The sequence below is a fragment of the Acromyrmex echinatior genome, chromosome 3 (assembly GCF_024713525.1).
Source record: "Acromyrmex echinatior isolate Ae372 chromosome 3, ASM2471352v2, whole genome shotgun sequence".
Lineage (NCBI taxonomy): Eukaryota > Metazoa > Arthropoda > Insecta > Hymenoptera > Formicidae > Acromyrmex > Acromyrmex echinatior.
The window spans coordinates 10,256,247-10,281,538 of NC_141854.1; the positions used below are offsets into that span (position 1 = coordinate 10,256,247).

Genomic DNA, 25,292 nt, shown 5'->3' on the forward strand with positions numbered 1-25,292 from the left:
ATATGTAATTAAGATTGGGTGAAAAATTTCATACTTATTTTAAAAATAAAAGAAGATTTATTATCAAAATATTCTATCTGAAGACAAAGTTTGAAAATAAAGTTTTTTATATATTTTGCAAAATAGAGAGCGAAAATTATGGACATTTTTATGTTTGTCATTAAATCGGAAAATTATTAAGTCGTCTTCAGAGTTAATTATACAAGTTAATTATACAAGTTTTTTTTTTATCAGACAATAAATTCGCAAGATGTTCAATATGATGCGCCGCGATGGTTTTATTTCGTTTTACGTAATCTGTGAATTTCGGAATCGAATTTCGTGAATCTTGCGGGCAGCGAACTTCGTTGATAGTGGTAGAAGGTGCCTTGATGAAGAGAACGAAAGGGCGAAGAGTTCGGCTAGCGCTGAATACAAGATTATGTACCTAGGCACAAGGGAAACGAGAAGGCCTAAGGGGCCAGCGAAGCTCAGAGAGATCCTTGAGAAACGTGAGATTGTGCTAAGCAAGTGGCGAGATGGTACGATATCCGTTCACGATATTTTTCGCGCGCAAATGATTATTTTTCCTGTATTACATGTTTGGCATGCAAAGTAGTAAAACGTGATCGGAAAATAAGATTAAAACGAAGCTATTTCATTGGCAGGTTTAAAAGTAAAAAAAGTAACAAAGAAATTGAATTCTAATCTTTTTTAATTGCGGAATTAAATAGGTTTTTAGTGACCGGGCATGAATACTTATCATTATTGTTGAAGGTTAATAATTGTACACAAAATAATAATTTATTATATTAAATTAGCATTTGATTTAAAATTAAATTCATAAAAACATTCGCTGAAATGTCATACACAATATAATACATATTTTACAAGTAATGCATTCTGATTACATTCTGTCTGACTCTGTTGAAAGTATAAACAATATTGAAATATGTTACATGTATGTATGATAAAATTTATAGTATTACATTTTGTTTCTCTTTACCAATACAATCCACAGTTGGTAATGTATTAGATATTGATGTCAACTAGCAGGTATTATCTTCTGTAAGTACCGACGATTTACCTTCTTGTTGCACACGATTGCCAATATGTGGCAGCACGCGCTCTGCATTGATGGTATTTTTATCATTTCTGCAATAACTAGTCCACACCCTTATACAATCATTTAGGCTAGTATCCATAATCGATTCTTATATTTGAGACTGGCTTAAGTACAGTCTTAAGATGTTATAAGCCAATCAGAGGACTGTATTAGCATCTTAAAACATTGCTTAAGACAGTCTTAAAATAAGAACGGACTATCAATACCATTCTTAGACTTATTAAACGCCAGTTCCAAGGTCAATACTCGCATTTATACATTACATATGTATGAAAAAACAATTTTTTGCACACAATAGTGCAATAAACATTTGAGAAAAAGTCAAAGCGAGTTACAATCTAATTTAGGAACAATAAAAATAAGATTTAGACTTATGTAATATTTGATATAAATAGAACTGGTAACGAAAGCTGAAGCTCACTTTTTATTTATATCTTTTAATTAAAAAAATATTAACGAAGTTTTTTTATAATAGCAAAAATATCGAGATTTATTAAAATATCTAAACATTATTAAGTTTTATAGAGATATTTGTGCAGTATTGACTTAGAAAAAAATGATTTACGAGTAATAAAATTTATCATATTATTTTTATAATTTAGTTTTTTAATAAAATATTATAATAACCGGCAATAAACCCACGAGACTGACATATCAAGTATCAAGATTTACTTTGATCGAATATGACTCTCTTCACTTATATATATGGATCTCTCAGTCGATTTTTTATTTATTATTATTGACATAAAATGTTTAAATAAAATTAAAATTGACATAAAATTAAACACAAAACAAATTAGATTTAACAAAATTCTCTTTGATAATTAAAGTTCTGTTAAATTTTTTATTTCACAGATTTATCCAATTTTTCAAAATTTAGCTTGAAAATATACTACAACAAATACATAAAATATTTTAACGCTCTGTCAGGATTGGCAAGCCATCACAATTATATTTCCATAATTTATATTTTCCAGTGAAATAATAGTAAACGCGCGAAATTGATACAAAATAGTGGATGTAAAATTAAGATTAATATCAAATTAAATATTTGATAGTTTATACCAAAATGTTAATATTGAACTGTTTTATCTATTCATATGAATTTCATCTGAATCATAAAAATTATTTTTACTCCTTTTTAAACGATGATTATCTTCTTTTCGACATATCGTAATTGTTGTAGCATAGTACTATGTACCTGTAAATCTACCGGGTACAAGTCTTGTGCGATCTGGTTTCCACAATTCAATTCGAACGTTGGGAACTGGTTACGACGATCTAACTGTTTTTTTCGTCATTAATGGAATCTAGGAAATTCATAATTTTTCGCGAAAAGCGCACACCGGCATTCACGCGTTGAACAATCGGCGCAGCTAATCTGAAACATCATCGCGATTATATGTTAAATTCACGATGAGTTCGTGCAGCGCGATTGAGCGCGATACTCTTCTCGTGCGGGTCATCTCTGTCTCACGAGAGAGGGATAGAGCGAAAAATTATATTCTCTGGGGTACAAAGTTCATTGAAACCGAGACTCACGTCGTTTCCCGCTGTAGTTCAGCATCAGCAGTTGCAGAATTGAGCCGGCGTTACATACATTGCGTTGCCACGTTTTCCTGAGAAAAACTCACCAAGTCCTGTGATTTTTTTCGGTCGACGATGTGTTCTGCTCACTACATAACTACTGTACGAGGATCTCTTGAGAATTGTGTACAACGTCAGGTCAGTAGTATATTTTGCTGTCAATCGCACTAATTGGGATGAACCTTTAGTAACCCGGAATCATAATTCTGTTGAGCATGACGTTCCATCTTCAGTGAACTTTAGGATAAATTACTCAGCAACATTTAAGATGTAATTAAAAAAAATTTGAAACCTCTAATTAAACATCGTTAAATATCAAAGTACTGGTTACTCAATCCCTTATGTTAAATAATTTTTAATTTTTATGTGTCAAAATGTATAAATCAATTCATATGTGTGGTTAATTTCAAAATAAACAACATTTATATTAACATATACTCTTAGTAAATAATTAAAATTAAATCAAATTTAATACATTTTCTTGAATTAAATTGCTTAATTTTTTTAATCACTTACTTTAATTGTTTCAAATTAAGTATTGTTTTAAATTAGCGATAAATGAGAACAGTAGCGACTTGCAGAAATGATTAAAAATAACTCAATTTGGGTATAATTTGACATAATGAATTTAACAGAATTTAAAGATGATTAATAATCTCAATCGAACTCAACTTGATGTGAAAAATTTCCATCAAAATTACATGAATTTTTTACTAAAAATTAGATGAAATTTTATTTAAATTTTAGTTACAAAGACATGTAAAATAGATGTAACAGTATTTGGTTAAATTTTCTATTTTCTAATTACTAAATAAATATTAGCATCTCTTCGAAGTTTATCGTATCTTGAAAAGGTGATTGACTGCGAAGGTCTGTAGTTGCGCTTCGTATGAAACATGTTGATGTAGTATGCAACCGTTGAAGGGCCTCTCATTTGTGGTAAGCCACACAAATCTCTCCTCCTCCTCCTCCACATTTCCTGCTGAACCGCAAGCAAATGCTTTTTGTCACTCAAGTCACGCACTCTTGTCTTACACCGCGGGTAGAAAATTTTAAGCGGTCGTACAACGTAATGCGCGATAGAAAATAACTTTGTAATAATCTTGGTAATAATAATAAAAGAGGCATTTTCATGATAACGTGTTGCACTACGTTGCACAATGATGAAGAGGATAGCGATTGAAAAGCATAAAGTGCGCTGTAATATTACAAAATATATTATTTCATGAAATTTCATGCCTCTCGCTCGCGTCTTCTCATTTTTATGAAAATGATGCAAGTTGTATGCGCATAACGCGAATATATATATATATATATATATATATATATATATATATATATATATACATCTTATCGCATTTGTCTATTTTTGTCGTTTAGTAAAGCGTATCTGTTAAGTATTTCTCATAACTTAAAGCAGTGATGCGCAACTTGTAGTCGAAAATTCATATTTTCTATTTTCCATTTTATGTCACCAATAAAATTGTTCTCTTAAAAGTATAACAACTCAAAAAATTAAGTTCCCAGAAAATTGGAAAAACTATAAATTTTTCTCATATTCGTTTTATAATCCTTAAAAACCTTTTTTTTTTTAATTATTACAATTTTTGCGATTTTTTTAAAAATTAAGTTAGTTCACTTTTGATGAGATTGATAGAATAATGTTTACTTGACTGATTAATAATAATAACGCAAAAGCCAGTTTATTGTATCATTTTTAAAGAAAGGGAGCGGAATAAACATTATGCCAAAATTTTACTTGTTTCTGAAAATAACCCTTAAATTGCGTATCAATGACGTAAACGTTGCGTCAACGCTATTATTGGATCACACTATCATCATTCTAATTTTTGCTCTTATGCGGAACAAGTCGACGATTAAACGGCGTGATTTTTTTTTCCTGTTTCTTTCGTAAGTGCGCCTAACGCGGATATATAACGCACAATGCGTACATTCCCACCTGACGTCGAGTTCACGCATATAAGGAACGAGTCGCGAGATGACGCGTAGCACGCGCGCTCGATTATGCTCAAAGCGGAACCGCGTTTTATGGCGCGCGCATAATGAACGCGCCTTCGCACTTATTGTTAGTAACGCCACGGTGGATGCTGCGCTTGATTGTTGCAGATGTATGCAGCGGCGAGGAACTGCCAGAAGTCGAGATAATCAGCCTGCTAGAAGAACAAATACCAAGATATCGTCTCCGGGCCGACACCTTAACGCAATTCCAAGGTGAGCTCCATTCCTGCTTCTGTCTCTTAAGAAATGTGAGGTGAAAGGTAAAATGTGTGCTTAATACAAAACGAAAAAGTGCGTGGCCGCTCGCTGCGGTCGGAGAAACCTTGAATTCCTTTTGTTTTTTTCTTTTTTTCCCCTTTTTTTTTATTTTTTTTTTGTTTTTTTTTTTATTTATTTTTTATTTTTACATACAAAATTTGTATTCTAGACATTATCGAATTTTGTATTCCAAAATTTATCGACAATGATAAAATACAGCTGCCAATAAAGCCGTGCTAATCTCGACAAGTCTATCAAATGTCAGATAAACTTGATCGGTTTGATGAGTCATATATTCGATAATGATTGATAAAGTCAATAATATGCAGTTGCTTTGAGTATTAAACATAATTTCCGCGAGGAGAAAAACATTGATGTAGTTCTATAGATGATTGTAAACTTTTACTGTAATGACTCGTCTTTGATATAATCGAGAAAGTGAGGTGTTGAAAATCAATATAGGTAGAGAAGACCACAACGTGTGCCCGATCGAATTTCCTACGTTCTAATTAATCGAGGAAGCCTGTCCAGTAACTGTCTAGAAATGCATTTTGTAAATGAATGTTTTACGGAGCCCTGAAGTACCGAGCGTAAGGGTCACGTTAAGAAATTGCAACGCGTCATTCGAAACAGGGAAAGCGCCGTAAAAAGTAATATTGCAATCGTAGGTATAAAAATATGAGAAAAATAAGTTAATAGTATCGAAAGTAGGTAAACAACGAACTTTATGTACGATCGCATGTTGTAAAGAAAGAGAGCATGAGAAGTGTGAAAGTATATAAAGAACATTGTAGGGAAGTATGAAGAACTTGCGTGATCTTTCGCCAAGTGCCGTTGAACTAGGAGCAATAATGTGGCACGTTCCAGACGGTGAACCATTAATTTGATCATGGTGGCCCGTATCGCGTGTCCCAATATCGCTTCAATAAAGCGAAGCCTCTAAAAGGTGCGTCCCCGATGGGGTTGCGGCTAATTAGAAACAGTACATTTAGCCGCGCTCCGCGCGAATTGTAACGTGCAGGCAATGGCGTTTTTGTTACCCGTCTTCGGAACGGATACGATTACCGCATTAATTAGTACGTTAATACGTTGCCCCGAGTATATATTAGTATGCTTTAAAGTAATTTGCAGACTGAAGCGCTTAACACATTTTTGCAATCTCCGTTTCAGTAGACGGGTAATCTAGATTGCTCGAATTCGGATCGCGCGACGACCATCGATGATGATGATGATGATGATGATGGTTATGATGATGATGATTTGTGCACGTGAGCGATATTAATAGCAAGATTTTTAAGAGATTATTTTTCATTGTGTCGCGCGTTGTATTTACAGGATACGAGAACGCCGATTGGTTTATCCCAGCGCCTGCTCTCAAATCAGAGGACGTCGATTTGAAATTATCGCCGGATCAGATCCGGGAGACTCTTAACTACTTTAGTAAGTACAATCTTCAATTTATTTGTAAATTTTTTAGTAGATAGCACAATACATATGTAAGCTGAACGAATAGTTCAACCGTAACAGAGAGGCCGGATTTGCAAATATTATAAGTCAATCTTTTCAATGCTCCATAAAAAAAGCCTGAGCCTATGTATAGAAATGAAGTTTTTTTTATTATTAAAGTAAGGTTTTGATTGATGCATTTAACATAATTCTCGTAATTTAACGTAATTCTTGTTTAATTGCGCTGTCTTATTAACGCAATTATAATGCAATAACAATGAGATTGAAGAAACGCTACGTATATAGAAAGAAACGGAAATAGAAGTAAGATTCAATCGTAAACACTAGGGAACGTGATATTAATGCAACGAGCGGAGTAAATCTAATCAAAACCGCTCAATGGAAAATCATCGGCTGCCGATGTTACGCAGCGCAATGGCCATTGGCATTTGTTTGCGAATCCAATTCCGCGATGCGTGGAAAGTGCACAGAGACGCGTATTGCGTGGAAATCCATCTTACTAAACGAGATAGAAAAGTGACAGATTGTTACAGCGGACATATCCAGGCGCTGTAAACGCGCGTCATTGGATACCGGGGAAGAATGACACGATGAAAGATCCCGCGAAGAATTCTTTTGAACTGAAGAGAAAGGAAATGTCTTGGCACGATTTTCTCGCTCAAGCGAAAGATGATTACTCGTTTTGCTAGGCGACAATTCGCAAAGCACGTGTCGCTAACAAGATATCTCGCGTGTCGTTGATTACCGATTTTCCATAGTCCTGAGAAGCAATGCGTTTATTTTCATTTACGTGCTCTAGATACCGTGTAGTAACATCCGACACGATCACGTACGATCGTATCGTACATTGTAAAATAACGTTTGAGATTTAATGGCAACAATTTGACTTTTGTTCTACACGTATCTATTTTCTTCGCAATATTGTTTATGTGTTCCGTTTAAATATTACACGCCTTAAAGGGGAACAGGAAGTTTGTATAGTGAAACTGAAGGCGAAATTTACGAATTTATTTCAGGGAAAGGAATAAATGGACGCAGTTTAGATGTATTATTTATTATTCTATTAAAAATATATTGAATAGAAAGTTAATAGAAAGTTGATTTACAATAAAAAATTTATTTAAAAATAGGAATTTTTTGTGTTATTGAAGACAGATTTGAAGTTCCAAGTTTTTCCAAAATTCTGTGGCTTCTAAAAGGGCAATTTTATTTCCTGATCTAATTTTGCTTTTCAGATTGAATCTAAAATAGACTGTTAGAAAATTATTGCAAATGGTAACTACGTAAGCATAAAACTTTAATGTTCACGTTAAAATTGACGTTATTTATGTTATTACTATTTTGTGGTAACATTTTCTTAATTATTTATTTTAGCTTTAATTTTCAATCTTTCTTTTAGGGCAAAATGTCCTGAAGGAAACTAGATCAGAAAACAGTAAAAGTGCTTCCTCAAGAATTACAAAATTATGATACTTGAAATTTTCATGCCTATCTTCAATGATAAAAAAACTATACTATATTTTTAATAAATTTTATAATATTACAAATTAATTTTCTACATTTGAAATATAATTCTAAACAGAAAACTGTCGCTTTATTTCTTTCTCTGAAATAAATTCGCAAATTTTGCCTCCAATTTAACCATACAAATCTCCTGTTTCCCTTTTTTTGTGCGAAATTGAATCTTATATTAATAAGCATTTTAAAAGCTGTAAATAGTTTTGCAAAAAATACCACCTAAGATTAAGAAATATTATAACGCAAAATCTGAACCACTAAACGCAAGTAAGAAGTCGTTGACTTATATGGAACATTTCAGATCCTTACGGAAGATATTTATGCACAGTCAGGTCAACCGTTTTTATGACTATCGACGAATATGGGTGAGAAATGCATCCAAGATGTACCAGTCTATTTAATAATTGGTACATGAAAGTATTCTGTTCTCTTTTTCTCTACCGCTATTCCATCGTCGAGCTTTTCATCACTTCATCTCGCTTGCACGTATTTTATCAAAGGACTCCGAAACTAATTATATAGAAAATTGGGTTCCAGTGAAAGAGTTAGTTTTCACACATGTTATAACTTATAATGCGGTGAAAAAAAATGTTATATACAAAAATATGTACATGTGGCTCAAATAATGGATATTTATGACGTGTATCAAAGGTGAATACAAGTTTTACATTTTTGATACACTACAAGAATTATCCAATGAATTATATGTATATTATATTTATAATATTTTTGTTCACATTATAAGTTACAACATGTGAAAACTCATTTTACCGGGACCCAATTTTCCATATAATTAGTGGTCCTTTCATCAACATGTTGAACGCACACTTTGCTATCGTAATTTAGATTTCTCGAATCGTGAAAGAACATAATATTAATTGGACACGTAAGAGCACATATGTACAAAGTAACAGAGTACGACGTGTTACAGATTTTATCTATTTTATTTAGTGAATTATGTTCGTTCTCTCGTATAATAAATGAGTTTCTTCATTGTTTTGTAAAGATAATTGTGCCTACGCACATGTTTGTGGCAAATGTGCGTTTAATCACGCGGACTACTTTAAAATAAATGTTCAAGAAGTAACAATATACCAATTAATAGAAAAAGGAAACACAAAAACATGCCTCTTCTATCTGTATAATCGAAGGAAATAATCGTCTGCACGTTGCTTATGCAAATGATTGTAGAATAATCTTTATAAATTTTATTAAACGTTTTTATTAATTTTAATAAGCATATTTCCCTTCCAATAATTTACCCGTTAATTATCTATAATTGTTTATATAAAATTGTTTATATATGACTCGTTTATGCTAAGATCTCATAAATAAAATAAATAAAATGAATATTATTTATTCGACTTCAACAGATTTCAACTGTATAACTAATCTGTTGAAGTCAATTAAGAGATTATTAACAGTGAATATATTCTCTAAATTAATTCTCAAAGTTAATGATTGCGGAAACAATATTCTATTCACAATATTCTATTCGCGTTTTATCGTTGCGAGAAGTCTCTTCGCATATCTTCGAATGATCTTATGTCATAATTTGAATTTCTATCTTTCTCTTTTATTCCATATCGGACATAGTTATGTTACTGCCGGAGGCTGCTCCGTTTGTCCATTTGCACAACTAATCACCGTTTTCCGTATTGCGTCCGAGAAGTAATAATGAGAATCCTCTCACAGTCGCGCGGGTGGGACGCGCCCGAGATCGCATTGTTATCCGTAACGCATAGGATGCATCCTCTCTAACCGCTCCACTTTTCTCGGTTTTATTTTGCCTTGTCTCTTCACCTTTTCCTTGAACCATGCAAAACGGTAAAGTTTCACCGGACCAGAAAGAATGATACACGAAGTTCCTCCTTTTTTTCGGTTCTCACGGCGATTCCCTCATTCTTGTTTTCTGGCGTCGCTCATGATTTCTCCATTCAACCTTTCATCGCATCCGACGTAGAAAGTATTCACTAGTTTGTCGTTCAATTGCGCTGTTCTATCTTTTCTGTTATCTCTTTGAGCGATTCGAGACGCTGCTTTTCTCATCGATTGAATAAGAAACGAGGAAATCAAATAAACTTTGCGATCCCGCGACATCGAAGATATAAGAAAATGTTTGTACATTTGTTACGGTTAATGATTTTATTCAATTATTTGCGCCTTAACCGTGAAAATATTTTATGACTGTTACATAGTATTTTTTCAATAATAGGAGAAAATCGATTTCGGGTTCTTTATTATGTTTTCTTCATAGAAACAGTGGATCTTCATTAGATCGCATGAAAAACAAGATGTCATTTTACAAAACTGTATTATTAAATAGAACTGATTTGGAGATAATATTCTTTTGCTTCCACGTTTTATTTCTAATATAAAAAAGATTTGTATTTTATTCAGATTGTCGTGGAACTTTATATGAATCATTGATTGCATTACACAATATTCCTCAAGTATCATAAAGTATTAATTATAAAATATAATATGCAAAGTTTTAGAAAATGTAATCTAAAAATTTTACAAATTGTTTACGCAAATTTATTAGATTACAAGATCTATTTAAGAAAATTTCATATGAAGTATTTAGGTATAAAATAAAACACAAAATATTAACTTTCACCAGTTCATATTGAACAACTAACAAATAGAAACGATATCTCACGAACAAAGATTGCAAATGCCATTTCGCACTTTAAGAATCGTAGCTGTCTGTTGATCATCCCACAAAGAGCATTGCTTTCTCAAGGAATATCTTCTAAGCGCTCTCGAAGTAGGTATCTTGAAAATGTCGGACGATTTACTAGCGTTTCATATTTGCTTGTTTACCCTCGACGATCAGACAATTTGACGAAATGATTCTCAATCGTTTTACCAGCCATGAAATATCAAAGAATTATCGCTTATTACAAAACATAAATCAATCTTGACTAGGATGTCTGAAATAAGTTTTCATAAAATAAGTTATCATTTTGTCATAAACAACGTTTTACATAATTTTTTACAGTTGAAAACAGTACATTATTATTTCTGAGAGAAGAATGCCAAGAAAATATTGATTAAAATATCTATAAATATACATAAATAAAAAATAACTAATATACATACATATATATATATATATATATATATATGTATATATATATATACACATATATATATATATAATATACATGTATAATATTAAAAAAAATATACGTAATATTTCAAAATAAATACACAGGAAGAAGATACTGCTTGTTAGAATAGAATATCTAAATATGTGTAAATAAAAATGATCTTGATAATGTATACATGTATAAAATATTTCGAAAATAAATATTGGGCATCTCGAGAGTGTTGTGACCAAATAAATTCGTTCATAAAGTTAAAGACGATATATTGTTAAATGGTCATTGCAACAACACGATATCCTTGATCTAATTCTTCTCACGTCACGTCACGTAACGTCACGTCACGTCACATCACGTTAATTTATCGTTTTCCCTGCATTGCGCACATATTTACTCGTATATTTAATACATGTATACATTCCAGATGAGTTCCAGGGAATGCAAAAAAGCCATTTTTGCACATTAAACCTCAGTTATTTCTGAAACCCGAAGTTAGTAAAATTTGGTTCGCAGTATTGTTTTCAGCATCTAGAGATCTATAAAAAAAAACATGTTAAAAACATTTTGTTAAAAATTAGTATTATAGTTATGTAGAGATTGAAATGTTTGAAAAATTATACATTATTGTAGACTATCGTAACGCATTATGAGTCTAAAAACATAAAAAAGTAAATCGTAAATAATAAGCAAATGGACCAATCACAATCAAGAACGTAAGACAATAACGCGAGCAGTAACAAACAAAAAAATGGATTTGTTTACTGCTTACGTTTTATTATTTACGTCGAGACTTACATCTTTTTTCTAAGTATCACTAATGCCCGTTTCTACTAATGCACGTTTCTACTAATGCACGTTTCTAATGCAGTTCAACTTTATCTCGGTTCAATTAACTCTTTATCTTTTTCTAGTTTTAAGAATAAGAAAAAGATGAAGAGTAAGTTGAGCCGAGATTAAAGTTATCCACATTGATAGAAACGGGCACAAGTTATTTGTATCAGACTAAAGATTGAGATTGAAATTGAAAATAACTAACCAGAAGCAAGAAAACCAATATCAAGTTTAGTGAATTTTACTTTTTTTACGTCAAATTCAATCTCAATCTCAATTTTTGCTATTTTAGGTCAATTCAATCTCAATCTCTATCTCTATCTCTATCTCTATCTCTATCTCTATCTCTATCTTAACTGGCTTAACTCAGCAGAAAACCGCAGTGTTAATTTTCATACTTCCAATATTCATAGCAATATCGAAGTGCGCTGAGTGCGCATTCCGAACGTGATGTCGACAAGCGTTTATCGCTCAGTTTATCGAAAATTGTCGCAACGGCCCATCAATGAGAGCAACTTCCTCGTTATCGAGCTTTCCTCGCTCCTTCCGACGTGCGTTCAACGCACTCGCGCGGGTAGAAGCGGTTCGGTCGTTCGACCAATCGCGTAGCGGAGCCAACTTCAAAACGAACGCTCGCCGGTCGGTGTCGGTCGGCGGGTCGGCCGTTTCGCGCGGTTCGCTCCACGATGTGCGGCTCAGTCACGCTCGTGCAGCCGCGACGTTCATTTCGTCTCGTTTCGTGTCATGTTGTCCGCCGCGTGCTTGTCGCTTATTCGCGCCATGCGTTCACGCCCGCTTTCGCGAGGTTAAGCGCGCGGCGGCGGCCCGTGTAGCTTTCGTCTACACGAAAACGTTCGGCGCGACGAAAAATACCGCTTCTTCCGGTCCACGGTACGTAACTACAACGTCGGGCATGCGCCAGGACCGAGCTGGCAGTCGCCGCCCGTGTCCGGATTCTGCAAGATTTTTCTCCGCGATGAGGGAACGTCCCTCCTTAGCGAGATGAAGTCGCGTCTCAGCGACCTTTGCTCGACACTCGAGTATCATTGACACTGCGACGGTTATCTTTTACACGAACGATAGTTGGAGCTCCCGGTTCGGAGCATAACTCGATCGCAAATACCCGGCACGCCTAGGTTAGGTCGCCGCAGAAGCAGCAGGAAGTTGGCCGTGAACGGATCGAATCCGCGCTCTTCTCACCTACGTTGCATCCCGTACGTGTCTCGAAAACAAATTATCGCTCTCGCGTCGAGTTATTTGCGATAATGAACAGTGCGAGGCAAAAAAAATGTCATAAAACTCGTTTGCTGTGCTGATCGTGCGCTAGAAAGGGGAAAAAAAATATTATTGTCGTGTATGTGACAATTTAATAATTGGTGAATGATTAGTAATCCGCTTTATATATGTTCAATTAACTAAATTTTTACAGATTTTTACAATGTAATTGATTTGAGGTTGATTTGAGGTTTTACCTTTATGATGGAATTGCCTGTTTCTGCTAATATAAATTAACTTTAATCTTGATTTAACTTCCTTCTTATCTTCTTCTAGTTTTAATAATTAGAAATGTATAATAAAGAGTTAATTAAACCAAGATTAAAAGTAATCTATATGAGTCATATATATGGAGGTCACCATTCACTGAAAATAATTATCGACAAATCGTTACGTAGAAAACGATTTCTTATTTTTTATATAAGAAGTGATATTGTAAAGGATCTTACATTATTCATGTAAGAAAAATGGTTTCAGTCAAATTAATTATTTATTATTTTATCTTATGAGACGTTGGCTAAAAGTTTCATGAAAAAAGTTTTCAGATGATTGATAATAATTGGTCTTTATTTTTTAAAATCTATATAAATTGTACATATTTCTGCATGGGATGAGTCATAAATTGCCGGATAATGACCTTTGCAGTCGACTCTGAAAATACGAAAGGGAGAAGACGATGATCTTTCACTTGGACAGTTTCAAGCGATGCGGTTCTCCGTGAAGTAAGCACTATTTCTGTCCTGTCTTTCCCTCGCGGCCTTGAAAGTCTCGGGGGATGACTTAACTCTACCCTCTACCCCACTGTATTCGTCTCTTCAAAGGGAGTTGCGTGGAATTCGTGCGCGGAGACGCGATTTTCGATTATTTTTTATTTTTTTCTATAACAATGGTGGTTATTAATAGAACACAATTGATCCACTCGCGCAAAGCAGCCGTTAGATGTTAAATAGCATTCCTCTCGCATCAGCGATCACAGCGAAAAATTAAGTATTTTATACCGTTACGCAAGAAATTGTTTTTTTTCTCTCGCCGTTTCTTGCCGGTTGCAATGCATAATTAACGTTGCACATCAATTTGCGATTAATATTGATACCATTCGCGTTCGATACTGCACAAACGGAAGTACAAGTGACCGCAAACCGGTCGAAGCTGTGGATATCTTCGATCCCGATCTATTTTTAATCTTTCTAATTTAATCTGAATCAAAACATAATTAAATAATCTCTAGCATTTAGAAAGATACATATTCGATGCATTTGTGTAAAAATTGCTAAATACTTTTTATCTTTTCTCGTATTTACTTTCAAACTTTAATTTCGAGTATTAATCTTCATGAAATATGTTTTGAAAATTAAAATTGTATTAAAATCATTCCAAATAACGTGTTTTTTATTTATTTTCAAATTTTTATTTCAAGTGTAGATATGAATATATTTTAAAAATAGGAATTGCGTTAAAATTGATAAAACTTTAACGAATTTAATTTTCTTCAAGATACAATGTTAAATCAATAAAAAAAAACGTATTTGTATTTATTTTTAAATTTTAAGCATTAATCCGTGAATATGAATAATAATATTTATATTCTGAAAGTTGGAATTGTTGCTTTAGGATTGAAATAATCGCGTTATTTAATGAATAATGAATCGTAGAATAATGAATCAAATAATAAACCTTGATGCAAGTGAATATATTTTCTTTCGAGATGTAATGTCACATCATGAAGTAATGCTAGTTGATTGTACTAACAATCGTCAGTCATAAGATCTGTGTATTTACATTTGTATTATCACCATTGTTACGCGTACTGGAAAGACGGTATTGCATGTTATTCATTGTAAATCTCAAAAAAGAGTACTCGAATCCAAAACTATATCTCCTAAATTATGATCTGACATAAAAATATTTATTAATGTTTGCATTTGTTCTTTTAAATTTATTTAGTGTTAATTGTCTCTTAAATCTTTTATTAATTTTTCGAATTTATATTGAACTATGAACATAATGTTTTGTAGTTCTTTAAACACTTGAGTCAGTACACGATTATAATCAGTATTTTATAGGTCCTCATAAAAACTCTTTCAAATTCTAAAAATTGTATAATTAATATTTAATCTATTAGATTAAATAAAAAAAATAAACAAAATATTTTCGAGAAATATTTTTATGCGCAAAGGATTGTTGCAGTTCTATAATCTTTATTAATGTTTCTTTTGTAATCGATATAATTGTAATTTTTTATCTGTACTATTTATCAGAAAATTGTGCGATGTATCGAGAAATGTTCTATTTTTTTAACTTTTATTTTGTACGTTTCGTTAGAGAATTTTTGTTGCGTGATATCCACTTATCATTGTTTACAGTTCATTTTTTAATGTAAGAGCATTATCGGCAATTCAATCGTTCACGATTTATGATCTGCAGAAAATTTTGTCATGCATGATAAACCTGTACGGAATGTGATAAAAATCACCAGCTGTGCGTTCTTTGTTCACGTCCTCACATATATTGTATCTTTGTAATTATTCTTTTATAACTTCTCGGTGCTCCATTTTAATACCTGTATAAACAGTTGTTCAATCTATCAGTTGTTTTACATTGTATCTAGAGTATTGTCAAGACTACATCATTCAAAACTATCTTTAGAATGCTGTTGAACTATACCGTTGACCTATCGTTCATAGACATACTTTTACTAAATACATGGAGAATAAATGTTCTCCGTGCATGAATATTCTATATATTTCTGTTATAACGGTCGCTGATTTCGTCCTTCGCATTTTTTTAACTTTCTACATAAATTATTGGATTAAGAAAAATTTCTAGTTGAAAATAAACAAACTAGAGGATTTTGATATCACTCAGAATTCTGGTTATCTCAACTAGAGTTTAATAAATTTAACCAGAAAATTTTAATTTGTTCATTTTCAATCACAATTTCAATTAATGCAACTTGATTTTTTTTTCGAATATGCGCAATGGAATGTAACGATCATTAGCGTTAATTAATAGCATATCATTTGCAATAATCAATCCATTCATCTATGACGATAGCATGGAAATGCATGAAATTTATCTGAGATAAAGTTTTAACCTGGTGATGGAAATAGCTTTTTCACACTGTTACTTTTACTTTAATCGCGTATACACCCGGCTTGTTTGCGCATAATTTCGTTTAGTGCAGCATCCGCCTTGAAAGCAGATTCGTGTCCTCCCTTTCGTGCTTTCTTTCTGTTTATGAATTCATGTGTCGCGCAGTGAAATCGTTTCGGAAACAAATTTATCATCGAAAACTGATGCCTTCGAGCGGCGAAAGCGCCGAAACGAGACGATCTTGTCGATTTAGGGCGATCGATCTTCCAAGCCGAAAATTATTGCAAAGAGATCACTCGATATCATTCAATACCGAGTGCATTCGGTCGAATATATAATGCTTATTTCTTTTTACAATTGTAGTTTTTAAGTAAACATCCGTTCGCTAATGCCCGGAATTTCTTTACTTTCACGAATATTAATGAGATCTTTCCAATTGCGAATTATTTTATATCATGTAATTATTTGATGTTTTTAGAAAAACATAAATTATCTCGATTATAAGATTGGAAGCTACTTTACATTTGATGTAGAAACAGAGCAAGAATTTCCTTTAGTAATCGAAAATAATTTAATACAAATAAGCGAAGAAGACCATACTCGGTCAAACGGTCGAAAGAATTTACGATTTTATCGAAGTATCTAAAAAATTAGAGTTAGATACAGATCTGAAAATAATTTTATTAGACCGTCAAAATAATTACGTCGGAACCTAAAGCATGACGAGCAATGCTGCAGAAAGTTTTGACATTCTAATAACCAGTTTGAGCATCTTACATAATTATTTGAATAGTTCAACAAAATTATTTTCAGATCTATTGCTAGCTAAATTTTTAAATACTTTAGTAAAATCGTTCTTTCGTAATTTTGATGTCTAATAATATTTTTGTGTGAATTTCTAGTTCAAGCAAATTATACATCAATCATTTGTCGGTTTTATAAAACACAGTCCTAAACTGAAAGTAGAGTCTTAAATGAAAGTACATAATCGGAGTAAAATGATTTAAATTTAAATGAAAACAAATGTTTTAAAAATATCTTTAACGTGTCATATGCAAGCTCGTATGCTTTGAGTTAAATATACCGGAATAATCGATTATTAAAAAGATTCCTCAGAGCTAGGACCATTAGACTAATTCGAGAAGAAGAGACTAACTCGAATGAATATTTTCCGATATGTATAGACCTTGATATCGCGTACAACTTTCAATCAATGACTCGAGATAACTCCGATTATCTACAGTGCGATGCTCCGATTCGATAAGCTCGGGTTTGCTTCGTTTTACATTCGTCACAGTGCAGCCAAGAGAACCTTTCTTTCTTACCTACTTACTATTTTTTAATGATAGACGATATCATTGCAGTAACGCAGCAAACTGTACCGCTCGCATAGCATAACCAGTAATGTATTATTTAATAAATCAAATTTGATTTTTTGTTATACAAATTGAATTATGGACATTCTTAATTCATGAATTGATACTTTTATTACCACTCCTTTGAAAAGAGCTTTCGCTATTTCAAGCTTATTCATTTTCTCACGACCAACTTCCGACCATATACCAAATTTGTAAATAATCATTATTTGCTCGTATTGCTTATTGAACGAATTTCTAATCCGTTCTGATTAATCCTCATAAATTGAGCAAACATTTAGTCTTATCGTATTACGGTGTCACGTATCTCAAACATTAAATATGATATCTTAAAGTTTTCGAAGAAACATTTTTAATTAAACATTTTAATGAAACAAAAAAATTACATACGATAAAGAATTTTACATTTATTACATTATCTTATTGATAAAATTTAAAGGATACATACAAGAGTTCTATATAATAATTATATATAGGACTCTTGATATTCCAACATTTAAAAGAAAACATAAAAAGCAAATGAGAGTCAAACGTAGTTAGTAGAGCACAAAATTAAATTTTGAATATATTTGCGCTTCACTAATTACGTGTGTCTCTTATTTGTTCTTTGCGTTTTCCTTTGAATTTTGCAATTAAATTTACATATTTTCTAAATATTTATATTTTAACAATATCGATTTATCTACATATTTAAAAATTAATTCTTATTTTTTTCTTTATATTTTTGTTTAGAATATTCCATTTTTTTTTTAAGTATCATCGCGGAATTTAGAATGTTTTTCTTTTAATTTTTGATAGTTCCCGGAAAGAAAAACAACTGGCATAAATCATTGCATTTCCTGATTTCGCGATCGAGTTAAGCAACCGCCAGCACCAACGATTAAAAAGTGCAACAGTTATGAGGAAAGTGCAATTTATGTTATACATGTACATATTTGTGTGGATTCCAGGATAAGTTCTTATGTGTCATTGAGAGATTAAAACTGTTTTCTCGATATAATATAATAATAATAATAATAATAATACCTACTTGTGGAATATGATAATAAATATCGAACAATAAGCAAAAAATTCTCGGAAATATAAAAAATTTTATTATCACACAAACGCATGCTAAATTATTAACTCTCGACATTGTCCATAAAAAAAATCTGATTATAAACAATAGTGTAAAATACGAAACTTTCTAATTAAAAAACGACGATTAAAGAAAGTGTATCAGCGATTATACTTTTTGGGCATAAATATATTGAATAATATGTCATGAGACGACATTAAAAAGATTAATGGAGTGACAAAAGACATCGAGCAAGCAAGATTGATAGATTAATTAAGAAAACTTCCATTTCGTATTGAACTTGCTATTCAAAAGAGCTTGCAATACCCAACTTTCGTGGGCAGGATCATGTCAAGGTCATGAACAGCTCGACTCCCCTTCGCGCGAACAGCGACGCATCCCCGAGTCCTCTACATTCGCCTATTTATCAGCAAGATGAAGCTATCCCATCGACTTCGAGAGGAAGACATGTCAGTTCTATTATCACTCACACCTTCGATAGCCTCGCGTTGGACGTTTCGTACGCCGGTCTTGGTGCAAGTGAAAGCGATCTCGTTGATTCCGGTAGCACACGGACGATATTGAACACTTCGTTGCGAGAGAATGCATCTAATCTACCACAATTCTGGGAGGACATCGGGGTGGTCGAGTATCTCGAGAGGAGACTCGGTCCGCCCGACGAGAGCACGCCGGAGGAACGCGTCGCGACGCTCCGAGAGGTCCTCGCCGAGAGGACGGACATCCACGAGGGCGATGGTAATCTCTCGGATTTCCTCTTCCACGTGGCGCGAACCAAACACGGCAAGATCTACATAAGGGTTATTCGGACTCTGCTGTTGAATAGAGGTAAATGCTAATTCGGATTATATAACTAATCACTGGGAAAAGAATCTGGTTGAGAAGGACAAATCAGAATTTTCTGATTGAATTTGTTATAATTCTATTTGAAGTAACCAGAATTCTGATTAATGTGATCAGTATCTTTCGGTTCATTCATTTTCAATCAGAAATTTTTCTCGGTGATTGATTACAGTTTTAATGCTCGTCGTATATCACGATATATTTTATTGAAACACATTTTTTATTGAAGAATTCTAGTATATCCGAATCTTTGTCCGTGTTTTATGTACACTGTCAGTACTGAAGAAAATTTATGTAGTGTACGTAACATATGAACTATAAAGTTCCAGTCTTGACAATGTATATTGAAATACGATCTCTGTAGATTTCTTACCGTATATATCCTCAATATCCATCTTCCGATGACGCGTACATAAAAAAAACCAACAATTTATTTCGAGAAAAGCGTTCTTATTTCTCTCAAGGATATGTTGTAGCGTTTTGCACGACAAGATATACATTATCGATGTACTTATCGATAAAATGGTTCGAGATGTTACTACACTTCTTGATACATTAAAAAAATTGTGTTATATCCAAGTTTGAAATTTTTATACATAAAAGATATATGTTTCATAATATTAGGCTTTTCCTTCTCCCGCTATTATGGTTTAATTAATGATATGCACAAAAATGAAGGAAGCGGCTTTTGATTTTATATAAAAAACAAAAAAAAATTAAAGTATTAATTATTTTTAATACATAGAGCTGACACTTGACGATAATATCTGTTTAATATCTTATATGTAAAGTACATATAAGCTTGTACATATAAGTTTATATGTACAAAATAAAGTAGCCGTCTTCTTAGCACACAACATGTACGAACAATACCGTAATTGAAAACTAATTATAAGATTAAAGTCTAGGAAAAAAGATTATCTCAAAAAAAAATTTATAAATGTAAATAGAGATGTAGTTAGAAGGATGAGTAGGTATTTTATCAACAAGGAGTGCAGTCTTATTATAAAATTTGTATCATGATGTGTGAATCAGTTTGATTAATCATAAGCATTATTCGTAATTTAACAGTGTATTACTGCCTATTAATTAAAATTAATATCCAATCGTCTATTACGCAATTATTTCATCCTTGATCTTCGCACGTGAAGGTAAACGTCAGAGAACACAAATAACTCATTAATCAATCCTTGAATCAGTATGCGCCGCATGTAAGGTGGAGCCTTACGGTGTCTTGGATCACACGGATGTCCTAGAGCGACATCCGAACGATAGACGAACAACGTGTGCTTTACATAATATGCCGGTGATCGCAAGGATATGCGCGATCGCGAAGATTACGGGGAACAAGTTGCCACTTCTACAGGGCAAGATGCCCGAGATGTCGGAAGATGCTGTTAATGTTACCACGAGAACAAACGGTCGCTTATTGCAAGTACCTAAGAGAAGATTGAGCAGGTGTGGATCATTGGGATCGTCGAGAGCAGCGATCTCAAAGCGCATGTGATAAAGAAACCGCAAATAATCGAGGTGCATGATACAGATAACGGTGTTTTCCTATGGTAAATGGCTAAAGGATATCGCAGCACAACGTAGGATACGTATATCACTTGTTAAGGATGAAAGGCTGAGGAGGAGACCCTCATACGTGATGGCAATCGAGCAATTTTAACGGCACTTTATACAATGCTTTATGGGGACAGATATGTTTTTTAGATTTACCTATGTAACAATATAGTAACAGATTAACTTTAAAATACATGATAAATTGATTAATGTTATTAGCCTTTTAAAACTCCTTTTTTTTAATATGTACTTTAAACATAAGTTTAAACCAATAGAAGTTTGTTAATTTTATTTTTTATGTTTGAATATGCAAAAATGATCTTCATATTTAATATTTATTCACGACAGTGAATAAATGAATGATAATTTCATGGAAGATACTTTTTTGTGAAAATAGGGCTTACTGAACTTACTGAACTTACAGTTTTAATCACTGTATATCAACGCATTGTTTCAATTACGCAATTATTTCAATTACGTCAATTAAGGAGCGATAAAACTCGACCGCTCGCATCAATGACATTTTATATCGCACTTAATAGAGGTGCAGCTAACAAAAGTTTACAGTTAACAAAGCATTATCATATCTTTACGCTTCACCTTTCCGGTTCTCTGGTCATGGGAAATTCGTGAACTCGTATCGTACATTTATGCCCATCTATCTTTTTATCTCTTCTCACAATTAACTTCTTACATGGCATTTTGCACGCGAATCGTGTAGTGCGAGTTCCTTGACACCTGTCGCTTGGCATCTTAATTGTAGTATGTGATCTTGCGTAACCGAGAAGTTGCTTTACATTTATTTTGCCGCTGGAATATCTTAAATACCTCTTTAAAACATGATTTCACCTAATTTGAGATACTTCTAATATGTCAATAAAAATGTAAAAGTATGAGTATCAGAAAGTTAATTTTAGCTCGAAGATACATTAATGCAGAATAATATTTATATCTTTCCTTTGATTTTGCCACAAGTACTTTTGTTTCACAATTAGTATAAATCTTTGCAAAATTAAGATATATTACCTATTTTTTTTCTCGACTCTCATAATTCTTTAATAGACATTTCATAATTTTGTTCACATTCATTTACATTCAAGTAATATTTCTCTCTTTATTTACCATTTTAGAAAGAGCTAATAAAAAAAGCAGTCAACTAAATATGAAAAATGTTAATCTACTGCCTGACGAGGAGAGTTGTTTTCCCACTGGAAAGTCATTTGACGACGAAGCTAATAGGAAAAAGAAAAAAAAATACGTGTCGCCGTGGCATTTCCCTCTCACGCACACAAACGAATTCATCGTATCCTGTAAGGTACCGTACGAAAATTCAACCTCGTGGCGACCTCGAACTATCGGTGTTAGCGCACTTCGAAAGAAATGTAACGCTTCGCGCGCAAAATTATTCGACACGCTCGAACGACCGATCGGATTCGCGCGATTTTCAAGGAGAGCCAGCGTCGGCCGTGAAAACGTGGATTTCCACGGTGCGTTATCTCACTGATGCAGCGGGAGACGTCACTTCCTTGCGCCACTTTCAAACATGCGTTTACGTGCGCTCAGCTTCCGCGACAGGAGGCAATTTTGCGACATTTGCCGTCGTACAGGATACGACGCGCACAATAGGTGACGTTATTGATCCCGACTTGATACGCTAATCCGTAACGTTATTCTTCTCATTCTTATCTCATAGTTGGAGGATTTCCACGATTATGATATAATTGAGTATCGCATTTTAGTCTTGAGAGATCCCTCGGTCGGGGTGGACATGTTCCACTCTGGGCCAGGTGTTGCATCATTTCTGAAATTTTTTTATTAAGTGGGATTAATTTTTTATATTATATTACTAGCCACGCAAACCCTGCATTCGCGAGATATAGTGACATTCGTTGAAATTCGGCTAACGTTTATATTTACACTATTCTATTCTTTTACCTATATTCGCTTTTGTGCTGCTAGCTCGATGACAGATATTTATTGTATTGTTCATATCAATACAGCGATGCAATAAACCGTCGAATTGATTTATTTGTAGAAAGGTCAGACCGTCAAACATCGTTTTCTAAATGCAGCTTCCCTTTAATGCTATTGCGACCATTCCATTTTCCCTTTTATTGTATCTGTCTTAAATCTACTTTAAATCTGCATACAATTTGCATCAGAATTCAAATTTCTGTTTATATTCAATTCTGTTATAATTCAATTCAATATTTTTTTTTATATTTTGTATTTTACAGAAAATAATTTAATCAAGATATGAAATATACATTAAAATAATAATTTATTTCAAGATTAATTCAATTTCTTAGATTAATTCAAAATGCTAATACGCGGTTTAGCTATGGTATTCAAAGTCGATTCTTATATTTGGGACCGTCTTAAGACATGAGTCAATCGCAAAGTCGCATTAGTATCTTAAGACGGTCTTAAATATAAGAACTATGAATAGATTGTGACTGGTCATAAGTTGTTAAAAACAGATTTTACATGTTGTATAAGATTGAATATATATAATACAATTTATTAATGTTATTATGTTCAATTGACTTTTTGCATATTTTCTTGAGATATCATTAGAATACGGTAATCGAAAATAATCATTAAAAAAGCGGAAAAAGAAAACAAAATTGAAGCTATCATGGGAATTACGTTTTTTATGTGAAATGCATGTTTATAAAACTAAGAGTGACGAAGCGGAAGCTATTAAAATAGGAGACGATCCGAGGTTGTTAATTAAGTTCCAAGCAATGCGTCAAGGTCGTGTCGGAGTGCATCGGGGTGCATCGGGGTGCACCGGGGTTGGGAGGTGACTTCCTTTATAGTTGGCGGGGTTGCGCGTGCGCATCCGGCCGTTCTATTCCGTCATTCCGTATATCCGATGTTCCCGTTTCCAAGTTCCGTCCGGACGGACGGCTCTTAAGATGGCGCATCGATCCTATCGCGTGACGTTTCGTCAGCTGCGATATCTCGTGCGCGCACAGGACGACGTCTCATCGCGGAGGATCATTCTTACGACTCGAGATTAGCGCGAACGCGCAGAAACGGAAAAACGGGGCTCGATGCGCCATCACATCGTCGCAAAACTACGCGTGCCAGCACTAGGGTGAATCCTCAAAACGTGACGTGACGTCACGTACACCCGCAGCCGGCTTTGCCCTCCTCTCGGCTCGCCTCGCCTCTGCGGCGGATTAACGCGTTGAATGGTAAATATCGACATGACAATAATTGCACGCACACCGTCGGGCATGAATTAACATCACCGGACGACGAATCGCAACTGCGCGTCGACAATCGACGCGCAAGAATTTAGTCGCGCGAGTCATCGCAAGTCGCAACCAGGCTAGACGTTCCGTTGTGTCTCTTTTTTTTCTCATCACCACTCCGTTTCTCTCTTTCTCTCTCTCTCTAGCTTTAGCATCGCGGATATTATTACGTGCTCGAGTTATCTAAATGCTCTTAATAATTCATCATTTTCTTGACACTTGTGATTGTATATGTTATGAGAGAAAAAAAATCGCAGTTTAATGGAAAATGTGTACTTGAGATATAAATATTCGTATTATTTATACGCAATTTTCACACGATTTTTAATACTTAATTACGTTTAATATTCAGTTTTTCATATTCTTGGGTATAATGGAATTAGCGTATTTATTTATCCGCTAGTGTATTTATTTATTATATTATTTTGTGCTTATTTATGATATTATAAGCATTAAAAATTATTATATTGCATTCTCACATATAAGTCTGAAAATGACAACATTGCTCGTCATGAATTTGCGTAATGCTGATAAGAATGGCCTCGAATTAACGTCTCTTGATTACGTTAAATGCTTGTTTCGCGCACAGAAACAATTTAAACTACTGATCAGTAATAACTGTAAGTTTAATGTGTCATACTCGGAAAAAATGACATAATAGCAACTATATAATTGACAACTATACAAATTTTACGTATAAACTTATGTGCATAGTTGAATAAACTATTTTATATAAAATAGTTTATTTAATTCTTTATGTATATTAATTTTACATAGTACAAAATTTGAGTAGTAGAAAAGTTGTCACTATTACTATGTTTTTCTTTAAGTATACATTATATTATATAATTAACCATTTTTGCGATTTGTCGATTTACCAGGTTTTTATTTGTTGATTTTAACGCA

The 25,292-nt window shown here is 33.4% G+C and overlaps 1 protein-coding gene across 6 annotated transcripts in view; it reads left to right on the plus strand.

The window, feature by feature from the left end:
* The window catches only part of milt (trafficking kinesin-binding protein milt), a 47,260-nt gene that overhangs the window by 8,051 nt on the left and 13,917 nt on the right, over positions 1–25,292 (plus strand). For 2 of the 6 annotated variants that reach the window (XM_087404525.1, XM_087404528.1), the window contains exons 3-4: positions 4,820–4,924; positions 6,305–6,409. In XM_087404525.1, the coding sequence (XP_087260651.1) occupies positions 4,820–4,924; positions 6,305–6,409 (210 nt within the window). Of the gene's footprint in view, positions 1–249; positions 522–4,819; positions 4,925–6,304; positions 6,410–12,583; positions 13,250–18,589; positions 19,543–25,292 lie in introns of those variants that run through there. The other 4 variants (XM_087404529.1, XM_011067347.2, XM_087404526.1 and 1 more) reach the window with 4 other exon arrangements.